The sequence below is a fragment of the Alosa sapidissima genome, chromosome 9 (genome assembly GCF_018492685.1).
Source record: "Alosa sapidissima isolate fAloSap1 chromosome 9, fAloSap1.pri, whole genome shotgun sequence".
NCBI classification, from domain to species: domain Eukaryota; kingdom Metazoa; phylum Chordata; class Actinopteri; order Clupeiformes; family Clupeidae; genus Alosa; species Alosa sapidissima.
Genome location: NC_055965.1, coordinates 25033991 through 25057031, shown reverse-complemented (window position 1 = coordinate 25057031; position 23041 = coordinate 25033991). Strand labels below are relative to the sequence as shown.

The following is a 23041-nucleotide window of genomic DNA, read 5'->3' as shown; positions in this document are numbered from 1 at the left end:
ACAAACACACACACAGACAGAAACACACACACACACACACACATCCTCAATCTCTCTCACACACACACACACACACACACACACACAGCTGTTTGCACCTTTGAAGCCTGTTATTAACATGTTCACAACCCAGATAGGAGATTGTATCACCGTGATCCAGTTTCCGCAGATCTCTGCCCCCTGCTATCTCCTTGTAACTGCAGCCCACCAAGTAGCCTATTCGCCACTGAACTGTGACACGGCAAGTGCCTAGCCTCGCCAAAAAAAAAAAACGGATGAAAAGGTGTTAAGTGGACCACGACCACCATTCGCTTGTGTTGCACCCCTTTGATTGATTGACAAACAGTTCCTTTTCTGCTGAAATTCTAGGTCGCGGATGAGAGGTGAAAGTTACCAAACAATACCTCTCATTGTGGTTTTAACTATAATTATAATTGACTAATAATAGTTAATTGACTAATTAACTATAATTATGTTTGACTTACTTGGTCGTTAACGCAATTCCTCAATAGCTATAAGGGATTAGATATTGCATTAGCTTAGTGTGCCACATTAAAATGACCGGATATGAAAATACCAAGGAAACGTTAACGTTAACGTTAACGCAACTTTGCATTACTTTCAAGCAAATGTCTATTTCCTGATTAGATTCCAGACTACACAAAGGTTCTGACAACAACGTTTGTAAAAGCCCAAACAATAGCACTGCCAAGGCCACTCTTCCTTTTAGGCTACTTACCTGGCGGAGATCGCGGCCTTGTTTCTTTCCTGGAAACTTTACTTGTTGATTTGCCGAGACTTGCCATGTTCCAGTCTTTAGCTTGTTAGCAACAGCTAGCCTTCTGTCATTAACTAGCACGTTAGTCCAAGCTACCCCTCCTTTACTTACACTCTAGCAAATGCAGTGTTCACATCATTACATGTAAACAGTTTGAACTCATTAGGTAGCTTTTCAGTTCTGTTTGTGGTTAGGAAAGTCGTTATCTTCGTTGACAGATTTCCTGGTTCTGCTTGGGTGTATTTACTGTGGTCTGTATCTATGGCAACAGACGCGTCTGCAACATACAGGGTTGGAGCGCATAGGCCTTTGGTAGGCTTGCACTTATGCAGTATGGTGGTGCAGCGGCCACAGGAGAATACAGCAGACCCGGCGGCAGACACAAATTCACGGACGGGCATTACACCTTTCCAGGGGGGGCACTGGAACTTAAATTGATCACGGTAGTTTAAGCTTACACTTGACAAAACATTCCAATATGAAAATGTAGATCCAATTGTTGTAAAATGGTGCAGTTGAGACTGGAGCTATAGTCATATAAAAAAAAAATGCAAAAATAAATCCGCAGATAAAACCAAAATCCTCGTTCATTTGCTAACCACTTTCAGATAGAGTGTTAGGGAGTTAGCCCCGAAGTTACGGGAGGGAGGGGAGTAAGCTCCCTGTTCTCCGACTAGGTCAGAAGAAAAAAACTGTAGCCTAAAGGTTAAAGCTATCAAACAAACACAGAAACTACTAGGCATACTTCTACTAACTACGATATGAGATATAGCCTACCTGCGAGCCGATAAGCTATATTTGTCATCGGATGACAGGGGTTAGTGCAGAAGTGAAGTAGACTGCGCCACGTAACCTCCTCTCCATGGTGAAGGGCTTACCTAATGTTCCTGATTGATTAGCTACGGAATAATACAGATTTTACAAGTTTTATTTGCTACTTGCTAGACTGACAAACGTATAGGCTAGGCCTACATTTAATAAGTGTTCAAAATAAATCTATGGGATTGGGGTTGGTTGGACCAGCCAAGCTCGTCCAGGGCGGGCACAGATGACTTCCAGGACGGGCCTGGCCCCCCAGAGCCCCCCCATGCCGCCGGGACTGGAATACAGTCAGATCAGTAAAAACAAATCAAAAGACTAAACTTGACAGTAGAGACAGTAGGATCCTAAAGATACAATACAAATGAATAGATGAAGTGCACGTGCGCAATTCATTAGGCCAGAACATTTGAAGACCACAAATATTTTCCATTAGGCCTACAACCAAAGATTCTAGATTACAACCATGCTTAATTAAAAATATATATATAATGATTCATTTTGGAATAAATTAACCTCATATCCACTGATCTATCTATCTATCTATCTATCTATCTTGAATTTCTCCTAGGGATCAATAAAGTAGCCTATCTATCTATCTATCTATCTATCTATCTATCTATCTAACTAGGCCTATCTAGCCAGAGAGAATACAGATCATTTTTTATCAACTTTTCAGTAAAACATTGCATTTTCCAGAAAACCACCTGTGGCAGTCTCGATATTCTTAAAGTGATCACATATTAATCTTACCGAAAATTAATCAAAATATAGTCCCTAATATGACATTAAATAGTTTCAAAGGCTATACATAGGCCTGCAAAATACTGATGACACACACCATCAATGACCCACAACAGAGAAATCATGGGTGGGGCCAATTTGCTTATGAATAGAAAGTCACAGCCTCAATTGAGAGTTAATGTTGTTCAAAGTTGGTCTCATGGATCTTAATTTTCTTTTTCATAACAATTAGTGTTTTATGAAATTTAAACTCATATGACGCTAACTAGTGGTGTAGCCTACAGGGCTACACAGTATACCCACTTAAAAAGCATCACCAGCTCAATATATCCACTTAAAATAGGCAATGATTTGTATTAAATCCGTGGGGATTGTGGGGGCAGCAGTGGCCTATTGTTTAGGGCTTCGAGCTTGGAGCCGAAGGGTTGCAGGTTCTATCCCTGTCCAGTGAGAGATGCGGCAAGGCACCTAACCCCTCACTGCTCCCCGAGCGCCGCTGTAACAAGGCTGTTCCGGGTTAGCGTGTGCTTCACCTCACTGTGTTCACTGTGTGCTCTGTATGTTCACTAATTCACGGATGGGATAAATGCAGAGACCAAATTCCTTGTATAAGCAAGTATACTTGGCCTATAAACCTGATTTACATTTACATTTGTACATTATTAACATTTGGGGTTGATCACAATATACCTGCTACAGCTAACTACATCACAGTATAGGGTACCCACATGACTGATGCCGACCTAATATGAATTGTTTACTGTGTGTGTGTCTGAGTGTGTGTGTGTGTGTGTGTGTGTGAATAAGAGAGAGAGAGAGATAGAGAGAGAGACACACACACACACACCCGGCCCCGCAGGACCTAAAGTCCAACAGTTCTATAGCACCTGTTGTCTGTCTGCCATGTGTACAGCTATGTGCATACCATGATGTTGCTGTTGGATAAAAAGCTAATTTTGGAAATAAATAAATGTTAATGTAAAAAATAAATAAATGTAGCCTATCACAATAAATATAAAATGTAAATAGTGTTGTTTGCACTATCACATTAAACTTTAGGTTAAATTGTTTGTCTTTTCAGTTTTTTAGTTTTTGTAGCCCAATTGCAACTGTTGTATTTAGTATATCATATTCTATATTGTCATGTTGTAGCCTATATGTCTTTTATCTTCATAATAGAGTGGCACCACTGGCTGTAATCAATTTGATAAATAGGCTATGGAAAAGAAAATAAATAAATAAAAATCCTTGTCACACAAGACTGTTTGTCTCCCCTAACGGATTTAATGCTATTTCAAAAAACGAGTGCTTTGTGGATACTTTAACATGTGTTTCCTGTCACATAACCTACCTGTTTATGCTATATGGTACCAAACAGCAGAACGTCCCCCCGACTTTTTATTATACGAACGCACAGCTCTAGAAGTCGAGTCCCTTTCAAAACAGTTTCTAGGACTCCGTGAAAACGTTATGTTCTCTCCGGGTACACCGCTAGCGTTGCGCACCCGTCAATCATCGCTGGGGTCCAGTGTTTGCCAAACCAACCAGGATGCAGGGAGAGACGCGTGGAGACTCATTAGTGGGAGGGATTAAAGTAGAGGCTATATAGCTGCTTCGGAGGAGTTGACAGCCAGCGAGCGAGTTGAGAGTTGAGCAGACGGAGTCTCTGAAAGTTTCAAAAAGAAGGCTGGAGCGGATTACTGGGACACAGGAGCCCAGTGAAACTATATCCGAATCCGGTCCGGCCATCGCACTCTTACCACAACAAACACAAAGCAATGGAGATGAAGGAGCCTGTCAGCGTTTCTACGCAGAACTCCAAAAACACTGCACGGCCGACGCTCCAGTGCTCTGGGTCGCCGTTTCCCGGCGGGAGCGGCGTGGGCTCCTCGAAGGTTCTCCTGGCATACAAGAGCGCCACGCAGCATCTTACTGCGCCGGGACTGAAGGTATCCAACATATCCAAGGCCGGCATGGGGATCCTTAAGCTGGCCACATCGCAGTGGAAGCACCAGGAGAAGAAAGCGAGATCCCGCTCGTCCAGCGTAGGCAACAGGTGCACGACGTCCTCCACCGAGCGCAGCCCATGCAAGCGATCTGCGCTGGATCAGCTGGCGGCGCTGGTGCTCAACGGGCAATCTCGACTGCAGCAGCTGGCGCAGGAGCAGCCACGCCAGGATGCGTCCGGCTCCACCAAGCCGCAAAACTCCTGGCGCATCGTGGTGCTGGGAGCGCCACGCGTCGGCAAGACCTCCATCCTGCGGCGGTTCCTCCGCGACGGCTTCGATGAGCAGTACGAGCCCACATCCGAAGACTTCCATCGGAAACTGTACGACATCCGAGGGGAGACGTACCAGATCGATATCCTTGATGCCTCTGGAGAGAGGAGCTTCCCCGCAAAACGCAGACTCTCCATCTTAACCGGTGCGTAAAGATATTAGCCAAATGACCATTTCATATTTATCACATGCATAAGGCTAAACAACAAGTATTTATTGTTTTGAAACGTGAACAAACAAGTTAATAAAATATTTAATTGCACTGTGTGTCGATAGAAGAATAGAAACAAAAAAGCAAAAGTGTGTTGAGTCTGAGGCGTGTTTGTTCTGTAACTTTAATAACCCGGTCTCTTTTCTGTAAATTCTGTTCTCTCCTGCAGGCAACATCTTCCTGCTTGTGTTCAGCCTGGACGATCGCAAGTCCTTCGAGGAGGTGCGCGCGCTGCGCACCGAAATCTTGGCGGCCAAAACCGCTCTGCTCAAATCCAAAGAGCGCGCACGAGTCCCCACCGTGATATGCGCCAACAAAGCGGACCTTCCCGAAAACGAGTGGGCCGTGTCCCGGGACGAGATCATGGAAGTGTTCGGGGACGGCTGTGCGTTCTTCGAGACCTCCGCCAAAGACAACGTGAACCTGGAGCAAGTGTTCGAGGCGCTGGCCCGACGCGGAGGACTGCCGCTGGAGACTGGACCCTCGCAGCACCGCAAAGTGTCCATACGCTCTTACCAAGCGCTGCGAGCGGGCCGGCAGCCCGGTCGAGGAGCAAATAAGTCTACCGGGTTCGAGATGCCGTGCGGGGCCCTCTACCCTCTCGCGCGCAGACCGAGCTTCAGCACCGACCTCCGGCTGGTCCTCGGGCCGCACGCATCATCGGGGAAACCGAGCAAACCACTTGAGAGATGCCAAATTCAATGAGACTGAAGAAAATAGACAGAGACGATGGTTGGAAGATGGCGAGAGAAAGACAGACAGACAGAGCTAGAGAGAGTTACTTGGACATCATAGAACTAGTTATTCAGTGTTTTATGGTGAAGTATCTGAAACAGGAGTAGACTAGCGCATTGTAGATCCGTATGGCTTGCTCCTACAGTCACTGCTGTTTTAAACCACGTGTGTGCATGTGGTTTTACCTTTTCTTGCCTGACACAGATGTTTACTTGTCAATCAGTTTGGTATTCAGACACAGGGCACTTTGGATTCAGAAGTTTGTGGATCTGGCGTTTTTGTAAATGTAAATTACACCGAATTATTGAGATTTTAAATAAACAATTTTGATACCAGGAAATCGACCCAGTGCAATGTTTGACACTGCTCACCTCATACACTGTGTGTGTGTGTGTGTGTGTGTGTGTGTGTGTGTGTTTGCATGATTAATTTCTCATTCTCAAACGGAAAGACAATACAAGCGTAGGTGGATTTTTGTTGAATCAGAGTACTCAGCATTGCGTAACACCCCTCAGCTCACCACTGTTAGCATAGCCGCCACTCCACAACGCGCGAGAGCTGAAGCACCATCGTGACAGGCTCTGGCGCGCTAGAAATCAGCAACCCGGGCCCTCTTCTGAAGTAAGTGATGCACAACCGGCCGAGCGCAATACATTAAGTCACAGTGAAATCTAGCATTATGCAATAACATTGCAGATAAAAAATACTGAAATATTTATTTCCAGCATTTATATACAAAGCAAGATGTATATGTGTTTGTTTTTCATTCCTGAGGACACAGACAACAGGTTATAAAGACATGTATGGTATTACTGTGTGTCGTTAGCATCGACAGCACTGCCAGGTTAAGATTGATATACCCCTTTGAATTTGAATGATAAACCCCTTGTCAAGATTTGAATTTCCCCTGGGGATCAATAAAGTATCTATCTACCTATCTATCTATATACTCCACATTGCTCCACTCCGGCCATGTATGGTGGTGAAATACTGGGGTGAAATTAGGGGAAACAAGTGGAACAGCGCAATTCATCTCTCTCTCTCTCTCTCTCTCTCTCTCTCTCTCTCTTACCATCTATCTATCCATCTATGTCTGTCAGTCATGTAAAAATCTGATAAAGAGCAAAGACGAGAGAGAGAGTGATGACACAACAGGACACAGAGATGGCAATGAGTGACTGCATAATCATAACAGGTTGGGAAGAGACTATTCAGACTTGTGAATGAGGCATGATTGGTTTTGCTTTGAATACAATGGTGCTTCAATACCCGCACAAACGCTAACCTGCCATAAATGCAGGTTACATCAACCCACTTTACACTGACACACATACATACATTCTCAGACACACTCACAGACACACACACACACACACACACACACACACACACACACAAACACACACATACAAACTCATGTCTGTTTTCTTTCTCTCTTCCTCCATCTTTCTCTCTCTCTCTCTCTCACACACACACACACACACACACACAGCACAATTCAAACAACACCAGAACAAACAACAAAAGAATGTAAACAAAACAAGTCAATGACAAGTCTTGTTTTGTAATGACAAGTAAGTCAAGACAATGACAAATGTTAAAGTATTGTCCCAGATTCTTTCCTCAACTGGATTGAAATACAATTTAAAGTAAAGCATAAGTATTATATATATATACTCTTTTGATCCCATGAGGGAAAATTGGTCTCTGCATTTACAGTAAGTAAGTATAAGTATATATACTCTTTTGATCCTGTGAGGGAAATTTGGTCTCTGCATTTATTCCAATCCGTGAATTAGGGAAACACACTCAGCACAGTGAGGTGAAGCACACATTAATCCCGGCGCAGTGAGCTGCCTGCAACAACAGCGGCACTCGGGGAGCAGCGAGGGGTTAGGTGCCTTGCTCAAGGGCACTTCAGCTGCTTCCTACTGGTCGAGGTTTGAACCAGCAACCCTCCGGTTACTCTCTGACTGCAACCCGTAGGAAGGCGTGTGGGAAGTTCTCCTTTAGGATGTTAGATATGTGCAGTAGGATATGAGCATTAGAAGACTTTCACCTTGTATTGTAATAATCTTCTCCTTACAATACTATGTTATTGTATCTATCTGCATTTGTGTGTATGTGAGCATGAGTATTAGTCTCTTCCTCTCGCTCTCTCTATGTGTGTGTGTGTGTGTGTGTGTGTGTGCGCGCGCACAAAAGTAATGATTCAAGAAATGTACCAAGGCGACTGAGAAAAACTGTAACACAGTGCCTCATGTGGTGCAAAATGGCATTAGAGTCGGCCCTGGCACTGTGGTTTGCAATAGATATCTGGACAACACAGAGCAGCAGGTGTATTGGACTTTGCATTGAATCGATTGTTTCTTCACATTCTGTTGCTATTTCTAAATCATGTTGAAAGTTTAAAATGAAAAGATGCATATGATGAACACAATAATCATAGCATGTTTAATTTTTTTAAGGGTGTCATTGTCTTGGTGTTTTCTACAGAAAAACAGACTGAGAAATAGACAGACAGAGACAAACAGACAGATAGATATACTTTATGTGTGTATCAGTGCTCTAGTTCCTTGTAATGCAACAGAGGGCCAGTTCATATGTGTCAAATCTATGCACACACACACACAATCACAGAGAGAAAGAGACACAAACACACACACACACACACACACACACACACACACACACACACACACAAAATGAGAATTGTGATCCAGGAGGATAATTGTGGAATGATATTGTCTATCTGAATAGCCCACCGTGATCTAAATGTCGGTGCAGCTTTTCTTCTCCTTATGCTCTGACACATTTTCACTTCCAATTTTCAAAACAGCTTTGTAGACACACACACACACACACACAGAAAGAGAGAGAGAGAGAGAGAGAGAGAGAGAGAGAGAGAGAACACACATACACATACACAAACACACATACACAAACACACATACACACACACACACACACCCACAAACACACACTCCCCCACATACACATGTGCACACATACACACACACACTCACACACAAACATCAAACCACCACCTCACCCCCCCCCCCCCCCCACCTCCCCTCTGAACCACACACACTCCACACAAACCCCCACACACATGTGAAAGATAAAAACAGATCATGGCATTAGTCCTGAAGCTCCGCCCCCTCAGGGTCCCTCGGACGCGTGCCACTCAGGCACATTGCCGCGGCCCCGTCGCCCTGGCAACCATACAGCACAACAGAAACGTGATGGCACTACACTCTATGTGGTGGGCCTGACATACTGCATACTGTGTGGTATCTGTTGAGTTCTCAAGCACACATAAACACACACACTCTCACACACACGCACGCACGCACACACACACACACACACACACACACACACACACACACACACACACACACATGAACACACACACACACACACACACGCACGCACACATATTAGGTTAGTATAGGTTAGCACTCTCACACACACACACACACACATGAGTAGGCACTCACACATACACACACACATACACACACACACACATACATATAAGCATGCCCTGACCCTCAAGCTTTTTGACCCACATACTGTATGTACACGTGCACACACAGTGACTCAGGACTCAGGATCTTGATTCCCAGACCCACAAACACACACACACACTCTCTCACTCTCTCACACACACACACACACACACACACACATATAAACAAACACCTAAACTCAATCAGTTGCCAGCAAATACATCTCCACACGTGTAGCGATAAACACACACACACACAAAAACACAAAGAAACAGCACAAACCTTCTTGTCTGAAAGAAGGCTTTCCTTCATGAATCATCAAACTATCAAAAGGTCAAAGCAGTCTGGTTTTTCTTTCCTTTTTTATGTAACCTTCCTGTACCTCAATTCAATTCAGTTCAACTTAAGAAAGCTTTATTGGCATGAACATTTCTTGCCAAAGCTCAATTACGTGTACACATAGAAGGATAACAAGAAAAAGAACATGTTTAACAGGGAATTAAGTAAGACATAAAGGTAGAACGACAATTCTTTTAATAAAAACAAACATCCAACATTGTTGGTTGTTGTGGTCTCACTGGCTGTCTTTCAGGTTATGGCGGGCTGCTACAAATTTTGCAGCCAGAATGGCCACTTCCTCGTTATCTCCGAGGATGTAAGGCAATTTTGTCTCATTTGTCCAGGTTCGAAACTCAGGGAGGATTGAATTTAATTTATTGAATGCCATTGTTCGTATTTCCTTATATTTCGGGCAATCTGTCAAGAAGTGGAGCTGTCTCCACAGTGCCCAGGCTGCAGTGCGAGCACAGCCTCTCCTCTCTGGGCAGCCAGGTTTGCCTGTATCTGCAATTTTCAATAGAGAGACTGAGTCTGTACATTGAGTCTGTACATTGCCATAGTTTTCCTGAGATTTGGGTCTAAAAGTGTACTCAGGTAAGTAGCCATTTTGTAGTCATGTTTTAGGGCAATTTAAATTGTGTTTTGGTGACTTCTCTCCGATAGATGTCATTTTCCTTTCTTAGTGTTTGTAATTTGGTTGGGTCAAATTTGTCTTGCTACTGTAACATTGTACTGGGCCTCAGTGATGTGGGATGGTGTGAGGTCACCGAGTCTCCAGTTGGCTAAGTGGGCTCCCTCCCCGGTTTTGGGGACATCTTCCTCGGCATCCGGAGGACACCTGTGCAGAACTCTGCATGCAGGACTTCGGTTGGATGTTTATCCCAGTTTGAGAACTCATACTCCAAATCCCACACCTCACAGCCATATCGTGCAATGGCTCAATTACAGTTTTAAATCTTAATCTTAATCCAAATTCTAATTGATAGCTCTAATCTAATCGATCTTTTGATGGCATGTAATGGTGTTTTTGCCTTGTCTTTAAGTTCCTTCATAGCCAAGATAAAGTGCCCTGTTGTAATGAGGGTTATGCCTAAGTAGGTATAGTTGTCTGATCAACTTTGCTGTTGCCTATTCATACTGCAAAGTAGCCTATGAATTGACCGTTTCTAGAGACTTCCATTATCAGCATCATAGTTGTTCCCACAAGGCTTCCATTTTAACATTCCATATGTAAGGGATAACGGCTGCCAAGGTGTCCTGTTATACGGAATTAATGGACGAGGGCGAGGGGCAAAAAACTACCCTAGGGGAGTTGCCTCTGCCCGAGTCCATTAATTCTGTATAACTGGACAAACCTCGAATGCCGTTATCCCGCTTATCACCCGGTTGCCACTGTAAAGCAAAGGAAACACGCGGTTCCGTTTAAAAAGAAGCTCCCTAGTTCAGGTTGTTGGACAACTTCCATTGGCCCTATAGCAGTGATAGCATGGACAGTCAGCTTGTTTACAGTTGATTCCATTGTTGCAAAGCTTGCCTCCAGGCTCAACCGTTGTCCTACTATCGTTGTTATAGTTACAATTCATAAGCATTGATATGGAACGGCGATTAAACTTTTTTTACCAGATCTACTTCATAGGTGTCCCGTTATTCAGAATTAAAAGCCACCCCGCCAGCCAATCAGAAAAGAGTATTTCTTCTCTCTGGGTGATAAGTTATCTTAATGAAGCGGAAGTAGATTGGGAACAAAATAGAACGTTCAAGCATTGTTTTTGTTTTTCTTGTTAACCCCAGAGCCACATAAAGGTAACCCTTAGGAGTACCGGAATGTTGGGAAATGAACGTTCTAAAGAATATCTGGGTTCATTGAATTCAACATAGAATTTTAAAACCTTCAATTGTTGCGGAACTTAGAATGTTCAAAAACCTACATTTTTTTTGGTATCAGAACTAATATGGTGGTAATTAGCCTAGGCTATTTCGTAATGTCATTAAAGCGTTCAAATAGAGTCCCGAAGAGTGACGTAGCGTTTCCATGACGGCAGAATCACTGGATCTAAACAAACTTTCGAAGTGGCATAAATAGCATTGAATGTAGACATGTGGCATCATTTCTAGCTAATAAAAATAAATATATCCATTTAAACGTGTTTTACCTGCTAGGCAGCAGCTTAGCCACATAACACGGGTTCCCTGGCAGGTGTAATAGAAAGAAACAAAATTCCAGTGGATATTTCACGTCTTCTCAAAGACTGGTGGCTGTTAAGAGCGACGTTTTTTGCCAAAAAAATAAAGCCAAAACACTTCCGTGAATTTAAGGATTTTAACCGCATGCTGTGAAGTTACATGCAGGTCTCTTTTACGGAGGAAACCCATGCTAAAATAAAACTCTGTAGTCACGAATTTGATCGTGTTGGTATGAATATATGTTGTAGTATGTGATTCCTACAGTGTAAAAAAAGATATACTAACGTCTTAGAAACGTTGTAAAATGATTGAAATAGATTAAGAAAGCCACCGCTATGGTGATTTCTAATGGTAGATTGATTTGTTTAGATCCAGGGAAATTGCTGCCTTGGCAACGCTACGTCATGGCTTCGGGACTCTATTGGCAATCACTTTTGATAATTAAAAGCTGGCAAAGAATTTGCCTCTAAATGGCTAAGATCTATAAATGGGTGAGCATGGTGGTGTCCAGTAAGCGACCAACTAGGCCTATGGCAGCGATCCAACGTGTCCTTGTATTGAATCAAAAACGGCGCCGGCCGCGGAGCTGTGTAGTCCATGTCGCTCCATAGCTCTTTTTTGTTGCTGTTGCACAAGTTATTCCGAAAGCTGGAAAACAGTGTCACCTTGTGCAAGCTCACCTCGTCCAGCAACACTTCAAGTTCCTCTGACGAGAAGCTTGGTGCCCTTTTTTACGTTGCTTCCCCACCATACTGTATCTAACTCTCTCTCTCTGTTCATTGTAGATAGGTTGCTTTTTATTGAAAACATTAACCAATGGCAATCAATACCACATTAAACAGAAGTAACTGCAGCTGCTTGCCAATCAATTCTAATTGTAAGGTACCTTACCATTAATATAAAAGTGTATTACATAATGTTTAGAAGTCGTTAAACCCATCTCAAGAGGCGGCACAAGTGGCACAACGGGATAAGGAGGGTGGATGATTAGCGAGGAATAGGCCTACCCGGTTAGTCTACCTGTCACAACATATCGTGTGAACATATTACTGACAGTTTGATAATTTAGTTAATAGTTTATATTTTACTGATAACTTAAACTATGTTAAAATAAATGTTACTGGAATAATTTGAGGAATGTTTCATTTGCATAGAACGTGTTGTCTTTCTTAACGCCGTCATGCACCTTCGCGTGAAGTAGAAAATCGATTCCTGAGCAATCGATGCCAACTAATTCAGCACCTTCACTTGGGACAGCGCCTTTCTAACATCGAACACACTTAGGAACATAAACAACTTTGGAAAGATATATCTTTTGAGTCTTCTTAGCGTGCTAAGAGCGAGCGTTATCGGGGAACCGACCCCTGTTTTTTTGAGGATTTAAATTTATTTTTAGGTTCCATGTCTGGCAACATTTTGACAGTACATCCATGGGGTGCTGCAAGCCCTCTTTCGTAGGTGACAGCAACACCAAGTCCACGGCAAAAAGCAAGCACTTCATCTCTTGCAACAGGAGTTTTTTTGCAGAATTCTCTCTCTCTCTCTCTCTCTCTCTCTCTCTTTCTTTCTCAGAGAGGTACAGGTACAGAGGGAACAGGGACAGTCAAGGAATTACAATGCTGTTGTCCTTGACGTCAAGAAAGACATCGGAAGAGAGCGAGAGAGAGATATGAAAGACACACACACTCTCACGTGCAAACACGCGGACGCGGACACACACACACACACACACACACACACACACAGAGAGTTAATCAAATTCGGTAGTGTTTATGGGCAACTCCACGCAAAACTGTCACATCCATAACGGCAACTAAATACCATGGCATTGTGTTGCCGTTATGGACGTGACAGTTTTGCGTGGAATTGCCCTTATACTAATTTGACAGATTGTCTTCAGGTTCCAGGCTCACACTGGCAATATCAGAAATTCAATTCTCTGCATTGCAAGTCAGTTTAGCATCAAAATGAAGTTGAGCTGGTTTTTTTTTAAGAAAAATAAATACCTACTCTGTTGCTTTAAAAGTAACCATGCATTTAAAAAAAGAACACGTCAAAGACCTCATTATGCACCTAAAGATGACAAACACATGATAAATCCTAAGATGATATAAGAATAATAAGAATAAATAACAATAAATTAAGAAATAATGAATCCTGCGATGGGAAGGAAACATGATGAACCAGAAGACGCTGTCAATGAATTCAGTCTGTTTGCCAGCGAGAGATGAATTGTAAACAAATCCATCGATTCAGGCAGAACACAGCAATACAGTGTGAGTAACATGTCATGTGTTCGCTGTGGCAGGAAGAGATGTGTGTGTGTGTGTTTGAGTGTGTGTGTGTGTGTGTGTGTGTGTGACAGAGAGGTGGGGGAGGGAGAGAGAATAATGTGTTTGAGCACATGTCCTGTCTATACCTGTGGCACGTGAGCAGTCTCACACTTGGACATATCAAGTGTCTCAGAACTACTGGACCACACACACACACACACACACACACACACAAACACACTGAGAATTGTGATCCAGGAGGATAATTGTGGAAAGAATAATCTTGTCTATCTGAATAGCATCATTTAAGTGATCTAAATGTCGGTTCAGCTTTTCTTCTCCTTATGCTCTAACACATTTTCACTTCCAATTTTCAAAACAGCTTTGTTGAAAAGAACACATACAAACCCAGTGAATGAGAACCATCACTGAAATGTAATTTACTCACTGAGCAATAATATGGACTAATGGCCATTATCAAGTTATGTGGTTGAGCAACAAAGGATGACTTGCCCAATTTGCAAATTCCAAATGGCAAATAATGTTCTTCATCCAAAACATGTAGTATGCATCTGTGTTCTTGTGTTTAAAACAGGCATTGCAATCGAAATACAAGAGAGTTTAGTATAAGTGAAGCTAAAGAATATTAATGTAATATTTTGGAGGATCACAACATGACCACAGACTGGATGAGAATGAGCAGAATGTTGAATCTCAGCAGGCTAAAATGCTTTGTGTCTTTACCATAGCCTCAGGTCAGCTTTACTGGGGCCTCATTTATAAAACAGCTTATTTATTTATATTCTTATATACAGATTTGATCTTAGACTGTGTATGCGCTCCAATCCTCGCCTACACATTTAGATTTAAAAAACATGTCTTTGACGTGGAAAAGTGCTTTTCTCCACATCACATGTTGTTGTTGTTGTTGTTGTTGTTTAACTCTTCTGCATGCTCATCCCTCATTTTGCATTTTGCGCCCCAGAGAAACTTCCTGTACCACAGGACCCCCCTGTTCCCAGATGGCGGACCACTGCAGATCTATTCACAAGTTCAATTACAGTTTGTGCCTATTGCTTGAACACTGGCAAACCTCTGCTCATTGTGTTAAAACTTTACACACAAGCACACAAGACAACACTGGGAAATAAACCATTCACATCTATGTGAAATTGAAACTCTGATATCAAAACCTAGCAATCCTTTGTCAAAATGTCACTCTGATGACAAAATTATACACATTTGCATCATGTGTATACTCTTTCAGATTAGCAGCAACACACATTTCTGCAACACACATTTTCACTGCTTTTATTCAGTTCATCAGTTAGCATTCTGTGAAGCTCAATGCAACCCTTACAGTTATGTTGTTTTTCCAACAAAGGTTTTTACAACAACCAAAAATGAAAGTACCGTATTTTCCGGACTATAAGTCGCACCGGAGAATAAGTCGCACCAGTCATAAAATGTGTCATGAAGAGGAAAAAAACATATATAAATATATATATGTTGCACCTGAGTCGCAGGAGCAGCCAAACTATGAAAAAAGTGTGACTTATAGTCCGGAAAATACGGTACTGAAAGGTTACAAATGATCCATTATCTGTAGATCTGATTTTGCTATCTGGGTTGGAATTGTTATTAGGGTTACATAACTTAAAGGCTGACTAAAACGGTGTGCATGACCAGTTGTAACAACCATTGGGAGTGATGTCACTGTATCCAGGTACGGTAAGTGAACTTGTTTGTGATGCATTTTAAAAGACAGTGTTTTCTACAATACTTTCAAAAAAGCCATCTGTTTTATTTTACACAAAACAACTCAAATGTTTTCCAGTAATTTACATCTTGCAATCTCTCTCTCTCTCTCTCTCTCTCTCTCTCTCTCTCTCTGTGTGTGTCTGTGTGTGTGTTTATGAATGTGTAGGCTATGCACATCTATGTGTGTGTGTTGTGTGTGTGTGTGTGTGTGAATACATTGCTCCTTTGTTAACTGACACCTTGACATTTGTAAAGGTCATCAAAATTCACATCCGACACTTTCATTAGCTCCATTGTGTGTGTGTGTGTGTGTGTGTGTGTGTGTCCGAGTGCACGCACATGCTTCAAGGAAAGGCATATGGTGATCCACTTGAGTTTTTTGATGTAGCTACTTCATTTCACAAAATAAATCTCAACTTCAAAATCTGAATCTTGCCTACTTTCTTGTTTACTACATCCACTTTCACTCTAATATGTTACACACAGCATAAAGCATGTTAGCTGTGGAAGCTGCCAAATTGGCTGGTATAAAAGGCCCTACTACAACTTATTTGCAGATAAGTTATATTGTTACTTAGCATGTACAAAAGGCAATTGGCAAGCAGGAGTAGCTATCATTGGTTAGCTCTTACAGAAAATGTGATTGTGTCTTATGGCCTCCTTACACCAAACAACTTTGACAAGATTTGGGAAAGATTCTTGAAAGATTGGAGTCTTTTAACTAATACCACCCACTTTACTCAAAAGACTACAATCTTTCCCAAATCTTGTCAAAGTTGTTTCGTGTAAGTAGGCCATTAGTTGCAGATTGAGCCATCACAGACTATAGCTCTTAGAGAATGTGTTATCATTGCTTATTTGCCAATAGAGCTATCTAGATAGTCAGAAAAGCTCTACTTCTAACTTAGCTGCAAAATTCACTATCATAGGCTAGCCAGTATACAAGGTGCTATCATAGCTAATACTTCATTCCAGTCGTAAATTCGAACGACCTGACTTTCAAACAAAAGTGTATCCCGACCTCCAAACAAAAGTGTGTTTGAGATCAGCTCAGATCATGAGATCAGCTCGGAAAACCTGTGGTAACATGATTGTGTTTTTGTGTTGTCTTTACAGGGAATGCATAATTAAGTTATTAAACGGTTGCTACGGTTTAACAAGAAGGACAATGTATCGGGCGAATGTTTCTATTTGTAGTTTTAATTTTGTGATAATTTTGTGTTGGTCTCTTCTGCTCATTTTTGTAAGTCGCTTTGGACAAAAGTGTCTGCTAAATAAATACATGTAAATGTACACAAGGTAATATCATAACTTAGCTGTGGAAGCTATCATAGACTAGCCAGTGCACAATATATTATCATAACTTAACTGTGGAAGCTATTATAGACCAGCCAGTGCACAAGGTAATATCATAACTTAGCTGTGGAAGCTATCATAGACTAGCCAGTGCACAAGGTATTATCTTAACTTATCTGTGGAAGCTATCATAGCCAGTGCACAAGCTGTGGAAGCGATCATAGACTAGCCAGTGCACAAGGTAATATCATAACTTAGCTGTGGAAGCGATCATAGACTAGCCAGTGCACAAGGTAATAATCATAACTTAGCTGTGGAAGCTATCATAGACTAGCCAGTGCACAAGGTACTATCATAACTTAGCTGTGGAAGCTATCATAGCCAGTGCACAAGCTGTGGAAGCGATCATAGACTAGCCAGTGCACAAGGTAATATCATAACTTAGCTGTGGAAGCTATCATAGACTAGCCAGTGCACAAGGTACTATCATAACTTAGCTGTGGAAGCTATCATAGACTAGCCAGTGCACAAGGTACTATCATAACTTAGCTGTGGAAGCTATCATAGACTAGCTAGTGCACAAGGAACTACCTTTGTTGTTTGATTGATGCTGCTATCGTAGCTTAGCTGATGATGGAAATGGGAAGCGTACAGAGTGAGGTGTTTGTACACACACTTCCAGGTGATAGCCGATGTGGCGTGCAGCGTCACTCAGCGGGCCAATCAGGCCCTTTGAACAGAGAAAACGGCCCCTTGGCCTGATGGGAACACCAGATTGCCCACACGACATAAGGTCAGGCACAGAGAGCACGTCACAGACACGGTCGGTGGAAACACAAATGCCGTACCATCGAGAAACATGAAAGGTGTTTGCAAGATAAATACTACAGAAGAAGATAAGGAGGGGAACATTTTTGACGCATGTCTGCATAACATATCTTTTTAAAACATATTTGTTTGGTCTTTTCACCTGTATTCATATCTGTGAAGAGTGACATGAAGTGAGAGAGAGAGAGAGAGAGAGAGAGAGAGAGAGAGAGAGAGAGAGAGATGAGGGTGGGATTGGGATTCGTTGGGACTTGGACCCGGATTGTGATATGGATGCTACTTTGTGTGGCACATGTCCTCCTCTATGTATTTTTGGTTGGTTTATGTTATTTCTTTATTCTGTTTTTTTCCTTTTGGACTTATATATTTATTTATTTCTCTCTCTCTCTCTTTCTCCTGTCTCTGAATTTCGCTCTTCACAGACCTCTTTCTAAATTCTCCATCCCCTCAACTATTCTTATTTGTCCATCCATTCATCCATCCCCTCATGTCACCTGTGATTAGACCTTAAGTGCATTTCCCTGCCCTGGATCGGCCTGTTCTTCACTGTCCACTGACAAGTGAATGTCCCTTTCTTTATTTCCACAACAATACAATGGTACCCCTGCCCCCCAACACATACACACACATCACACACACACACACACACATCACACACACACACACACACTTTAATGCGAGGTGCCCCTGCTGTCTCTAGACTGGAACAGCACCTGAATGAAGCCCTTCTCTGCTTTTCTTCCCTCCTTCATTTTGACTGCCGCTGTAGAGCGGTCATATTGGTTTTGTCAAAGTTTAGTTAGAGATTTTTGGTCGATAATTTCCAGGACACCTTAAAGCAACACCAAAGAGTTTTTTGTACCTTAAAATAATGTTTCCAAAATCGTTTCAGTGGTTCATCAACTTGTAACAGTGTGCACGGCACTTCTGCATTTGCTTCGCGGCCCTCTATTGGCTATAACCGCACTATGTAAGTTTGCCAGATCGGGTAGCGGATCTGTAGTTCGATGGAATGAGACATAAGAAACTACAAATTTGACTTGCGTTTGATGTCGCAATACATCGTACTTTCATAAATCATGCAACATATTCTACCTTGTCTGTGGACATTGTTATTTGCAAAGCCGGTGCTGGATAAACAAATAGCGTGCATGCGACAGAGGGAAAGTTCTTTGGTGTTGCTTTAACACTGGAGCACATGAAACAAGGTCATTGGCTTAATCTGCACACATCTGCATCAGAAAGGGAGGGGAGGGGGGGATTACTCATCTTGGCAGCGCTTCCTTCCGGTACCAGTTGCTTCAGCAGAGAAAAGTTAAGTTTGGTGTGAGAGATAGTCATTCACAGTCATGGCATTACTGCTGGATAGCACAAAGGTAAGGCCTTCTTAACATACCGCAGATATGTATTAAGTCAAACTTTAGATTTAGAACTGTGGACACTGTTATAGGTCATAAGTACTTAAAACCTCACTGGACCAATGCCATTTTACATCTAGCGTTGTGAGCGATCATGCCGTATAAATCAGGCAGAACTACTTGTGAGAGTGAATCTGCTGAATGTAAACCTTTCAGGGTTTTCCGTTGGTGATGAGGAGCGGTGTGAGGTCCCTGTCTTTCGTGATTCTGTTCATAAGTCAAGGTAAACCGAACATTTCATGTGTTGTTTGAACTTTTCCTTCCTGTGACACTAATACTGTTGACTTTTATATGCAAGAAGAACATTGTATAGTTTGCAGCAATCAACTGGTAAGTTAGTACATTCTACAGTATATGTAGGCCTACAGTAAAGGTGTACAGTAGCTACATTTAATCACCTATAAAAAATACCATAACTTAATACGCCAATAATCACAGTACTGAACTTTTATCATGGTTAATATTACACTACTACAGTATAGCAGGCATTTTGGGATTCATTTTTAGGCTACTGTGAGTTAACAATAGTAAAATAAGTACATGCTGTGAAATAAAACCAGAGAGAGCGAGCTAGTTTTACAACCATTTTCATACATTCTCAGTTGTTGTATCAGCATATCCAAACTAACACCTTCAGTCACAAGGCCTACTTCCTGACACCATTAGAGAGAGAAAGAGGGGAGAGAGAGAGAGAGAGACTATTATATTATTACAAAACAGTAAAATAGTGGACAAAAACAATACAAAATGTTTCTTTAGCATAAATAATAGTTTAAAGTAAAGCCACATTTTAATAATAATTAGGCTAATAATAATACGTCTGAACTATTGATTGTGACAACACCTACTCCTACAATTATGTGTGATCCAAGTAAAATTATGATTTTACAGTATGGTGTTCTATTGTAATAGAGTTTGCACTTACATTGATTTCACAGTACACTTCTGAATAAGCTATTTCACTGTGGAATAAGAATAACCCTATTAAATACTGTGAAATCATGGAAAAAAAAATATCTTTTTTTGTGGGAAAATGTCATTAATGTTTTGATGTTAACAACTATTTGAAATATTCTGTATTTGGAATATTTTTTGTGTAAAACAACAGCCTTTTTGAGAACTGATATGGGTGAGAGAGATAGGCTACAGTCAGAGTTTCCAGTGTTCTTAAAATAAATTGAGGAAGTAAGACTGAATGTAGCATTAATGTCATCAAATGCTATCTTCATAATCTGAAATGAAGTTGTTTAGCAGTGTATGTATCTCTCTTTTAGGTGTTTGTGGTCAGTGGTCGAGTGTCACTTACCAACAGGAGAGTGTCTGTGCCTTTGTGGGGCATTCAGTGAGCATGTCCTGCTCTTACGCCAACTTCACGCATCAACACTTACTGGACAAAACTTTCTGGACAAAAGAGGCCACTTATGGGTATCCTCCTGATCTTACAAACGACTGGAACTACAGAGACAGAACCCGCGTGGACTATCGGAGTGAAACAAAACAAAGCAATATATGTAATTTACAGATAGACTCAGTGACCACAACAGATGCTGGTAGATATTACTGTGTCAAAGAAATAGGATACGTTGGGCAGCCAGGGGTTAACCTGGATGTTATAGGTAAAGAGAAACATATTCAAAATGCTCTGAACATTCCTCTTCTTATGACCAATGGCAGCACTGCAGTCATTTGTATTTAGTGCTTTTTGTATTTTAGTATTTTTTGTCTAATGCCCTTGAGCAAATGTACATATACAATTTGAAAACAACATTGGATATGTTAGCATTTTATTCACACACGTTCTTGCCTTAGACTCATAATAACAGGCATGGATTTGAATCCGCAGCTCGCAATACATACTGCTAACGTGCTGTGGAAACAATGCAATGAGAAAAGGCAGTGATATAAATATTTCCTACTTTGACACATATTGACGGCACAATGTATCAGAAATCAGTTCAGTCATTTGTAGCATTTTATTTAACATCTATAGAAGACTCATGGGAACATTCAAACAAAAAAATAATCTTCTGAGAACTTCTTCATCTGTGCGCTCACCCATGGAGGCTTGTGTCCATGTAGTGTGGTAATATGTATTTGTTTGCAGAGTTGATTAAATTGGCATTATTTCTTTTGGGTCAGTATTAGCACATTGCATCGCATAACACAAATTAGAGCCCCATATGTGTTATATCAACATAAGAACCCAGACCTGTTTCTCCTAAAGAGAAAATGTTCTAAGATATTAATTAGACAAACTAATGACCAGTGATCTTCAGTGTTGCTTATCATTCACTTATGCTCGTTAATTATCGTTTATTCTTCAGTTGTAAATGACCTAAAACACACACACACACACACACTAATGAATACATTTGTCTCACAGAAGCCCCACAGACTCCATTGCTGTCCATCAGTCCCCGTGGTAACATACTGTACGGAACAGACGTGACTCTGACCTGCATGAGCAGATCCGATCTACCAGTGCTGAGGTACAGCTGGTACAAGCACAATTTCTCTACACACCTGCACACGTCTACTGGAAACACATACACCATCAAAAACATCAGACTTGAAGACAGTGGAGAATATCAATGCTACTCAAACTATGAATGTGGCTATCAGTGCTCAGAGACTGTGTACCTACAGGTTATCTGTAAGTAGCCTTTTGATCTCTTTTGGAAAATCAGACACAATTTATACCAGGTCCCCTGTTATGGAGTTGATTTTGTTTTAATGATCCTTAAGAGCCATTCTTTTCACTTGCACATTTACTTTCAAATATAACTGATTTTTTACAACAGTTAGGTCTGGCCGAGCTATTTATTAATTTTTGATTGGGCGAGAGGCATTCTATGAGTCATCACAAGTGGCGATATCCCAGCACAGCGCCACTCTGGTAGTAATCACTCTTGCATATTGCACTGAATTACCAACATGAACGTTTGTACGTTCGTGATAGTTTCTCGCTAAGTATTACAAAATGTAAGGGCACAAATGCTTAACTTATTTGTTAATTCAGAGCTACAGTACTGCCGTTTTAGAGTTAGCTCCGCCATGTTGGATCATTTTTTTCGATTTCACTTTCAAGCAACGTACGTCTCAAGTGGTGTCACGTTGCTTGGCAGCGGTAAATGAAAAGGCTAAAGATTAGAACTATATGTGTGGGCAGAGGATGAAGGAAATAAACATAGAAATAGCTGTAAATGCCTTCGGCACATGGCCTTCGGCCTCGTACCTACGGCCGAACTGCCGTGGCGATATCCTTTACCAACCCCACTCCCACTCGTGTCATATTGCTTAATTAGCAACACTTCCTGAGAACTATGATGTATAAACAATTATTTTGACGCATATGAGGCATCAAGAATACTCTTTTCATAAAATGTACAAAGATTTTTATTGAAAGTGTGACTCATCTTCCAATAACTTATTGTTATCATAATATCTTATCTCCACTAAACATGTCTCCTTTCTCCTCACCTTCATCATGTCATCTGTAGCTGGTCATCTGTCCCCTGTAATGATTGCTGTGATATCAGTCTGTGCAGTTGTGCGTCTCCTCTGTGTGGTTTTAATGCTGAGGTAAGTGAATATGACAATGAGCATAACATCTGATCTAATGATGGCCATCTATCTAATTTGGCACAAGTGAAAGTTGCGCTGGTAAAGAATATTCCCATGGCAGTGATTCAGCAGTATAGGCTGGAGGCCGAGTGCTACAGGTAACAGCCGTGGGGAAATATCATTTACCAAGATGAGGGGTGTGATATTGCTTTTATTCAGTAGTTTTACAACTAATCTAGTTTAAAAACATCAAATTGTGTTTTCTATTGCTTTTATTTGTTCATTCTCCACCCCTCC

The 23041-nt window shown here is 41.5% G+C and overlaps 2 protein-coding genes and 1 long non-coding RNA gene across 3 annotated transcripts in view; 2 read left to right on the top strand and 1 right to left on the bottom strand.

The window, feature by feature from the left end:
* LOC121719418 (mycbp associated protein) overlaps positions 1 to 1038 on the bottom strand; it is a 53277-nt gene extending 52239 nt beyond the window's left edge. The window contains exon 1 of the mRNA XM_042105028.1: positions 740 to 1038. Coding sequence (XP_041960962.1) covers positions 740 to 806 — 67 coding nt within the window. The 5' untranslated portion in view covers positions 807 to 1038. The remainder of the gene's footprint in view (positions 1 to 739) is intronic.
* A 2950-nt stretch (positions 1039 to 3988) lies between these two features.
* On the top strand, positions 3989 to 5896 carry si:dkey-27j5.5 (GTP-binding protein Rhes). Its single transcript, XM_042105227.1, has 2 exons — positions 3989 to 4765; positions 5001 to 5896. The coding sequence occupies exons 1-2, from the start codon at positions 4120 to 4122 to the stop codon at positions 5534 to 5536; spliced, it is 1182 nt and encodes a 393-aa protein (XP_041961161.1). The 5' UTR covers positions 3989 to 4119; the 3' UTR covers positions 5537 to 5896.
* A 13217-nt stretch (positions 5897 to 19113) lies between these two features.
* LOC121719748 lies at positions 19114 to 20517 on the top strand. The gene is made up of 3 exons (XR_006034363.1): positions 19114 to 19138; positions 19337 to 19403; positions 20455 to 20517. It is a non-coding gene; the product is annotated as an uncharacterized LOC121719748 (long non-coding RNA).
* Positions 20518 to 23041: the final 2524 nt, after the last annotated feature.

Bases quoted from the DNA above. Each gene is read 5' to 3' on its own strand.
- si:dkey-27j5.5 (XM_042105227.1), top strand. From the start codon at position 4,120: ATGGAGATGAAGGAGCCTGTCAGCGTTTCTACGCAGAACTCCAAAAAC. The intron at 4,766-5,000 runs GTGCGTAAAGAT...TCTCTCCTGCAG, and splicing joins CAGACTCTCCATCTTAACCG to GCAACATCTTCCTGCTTGTG.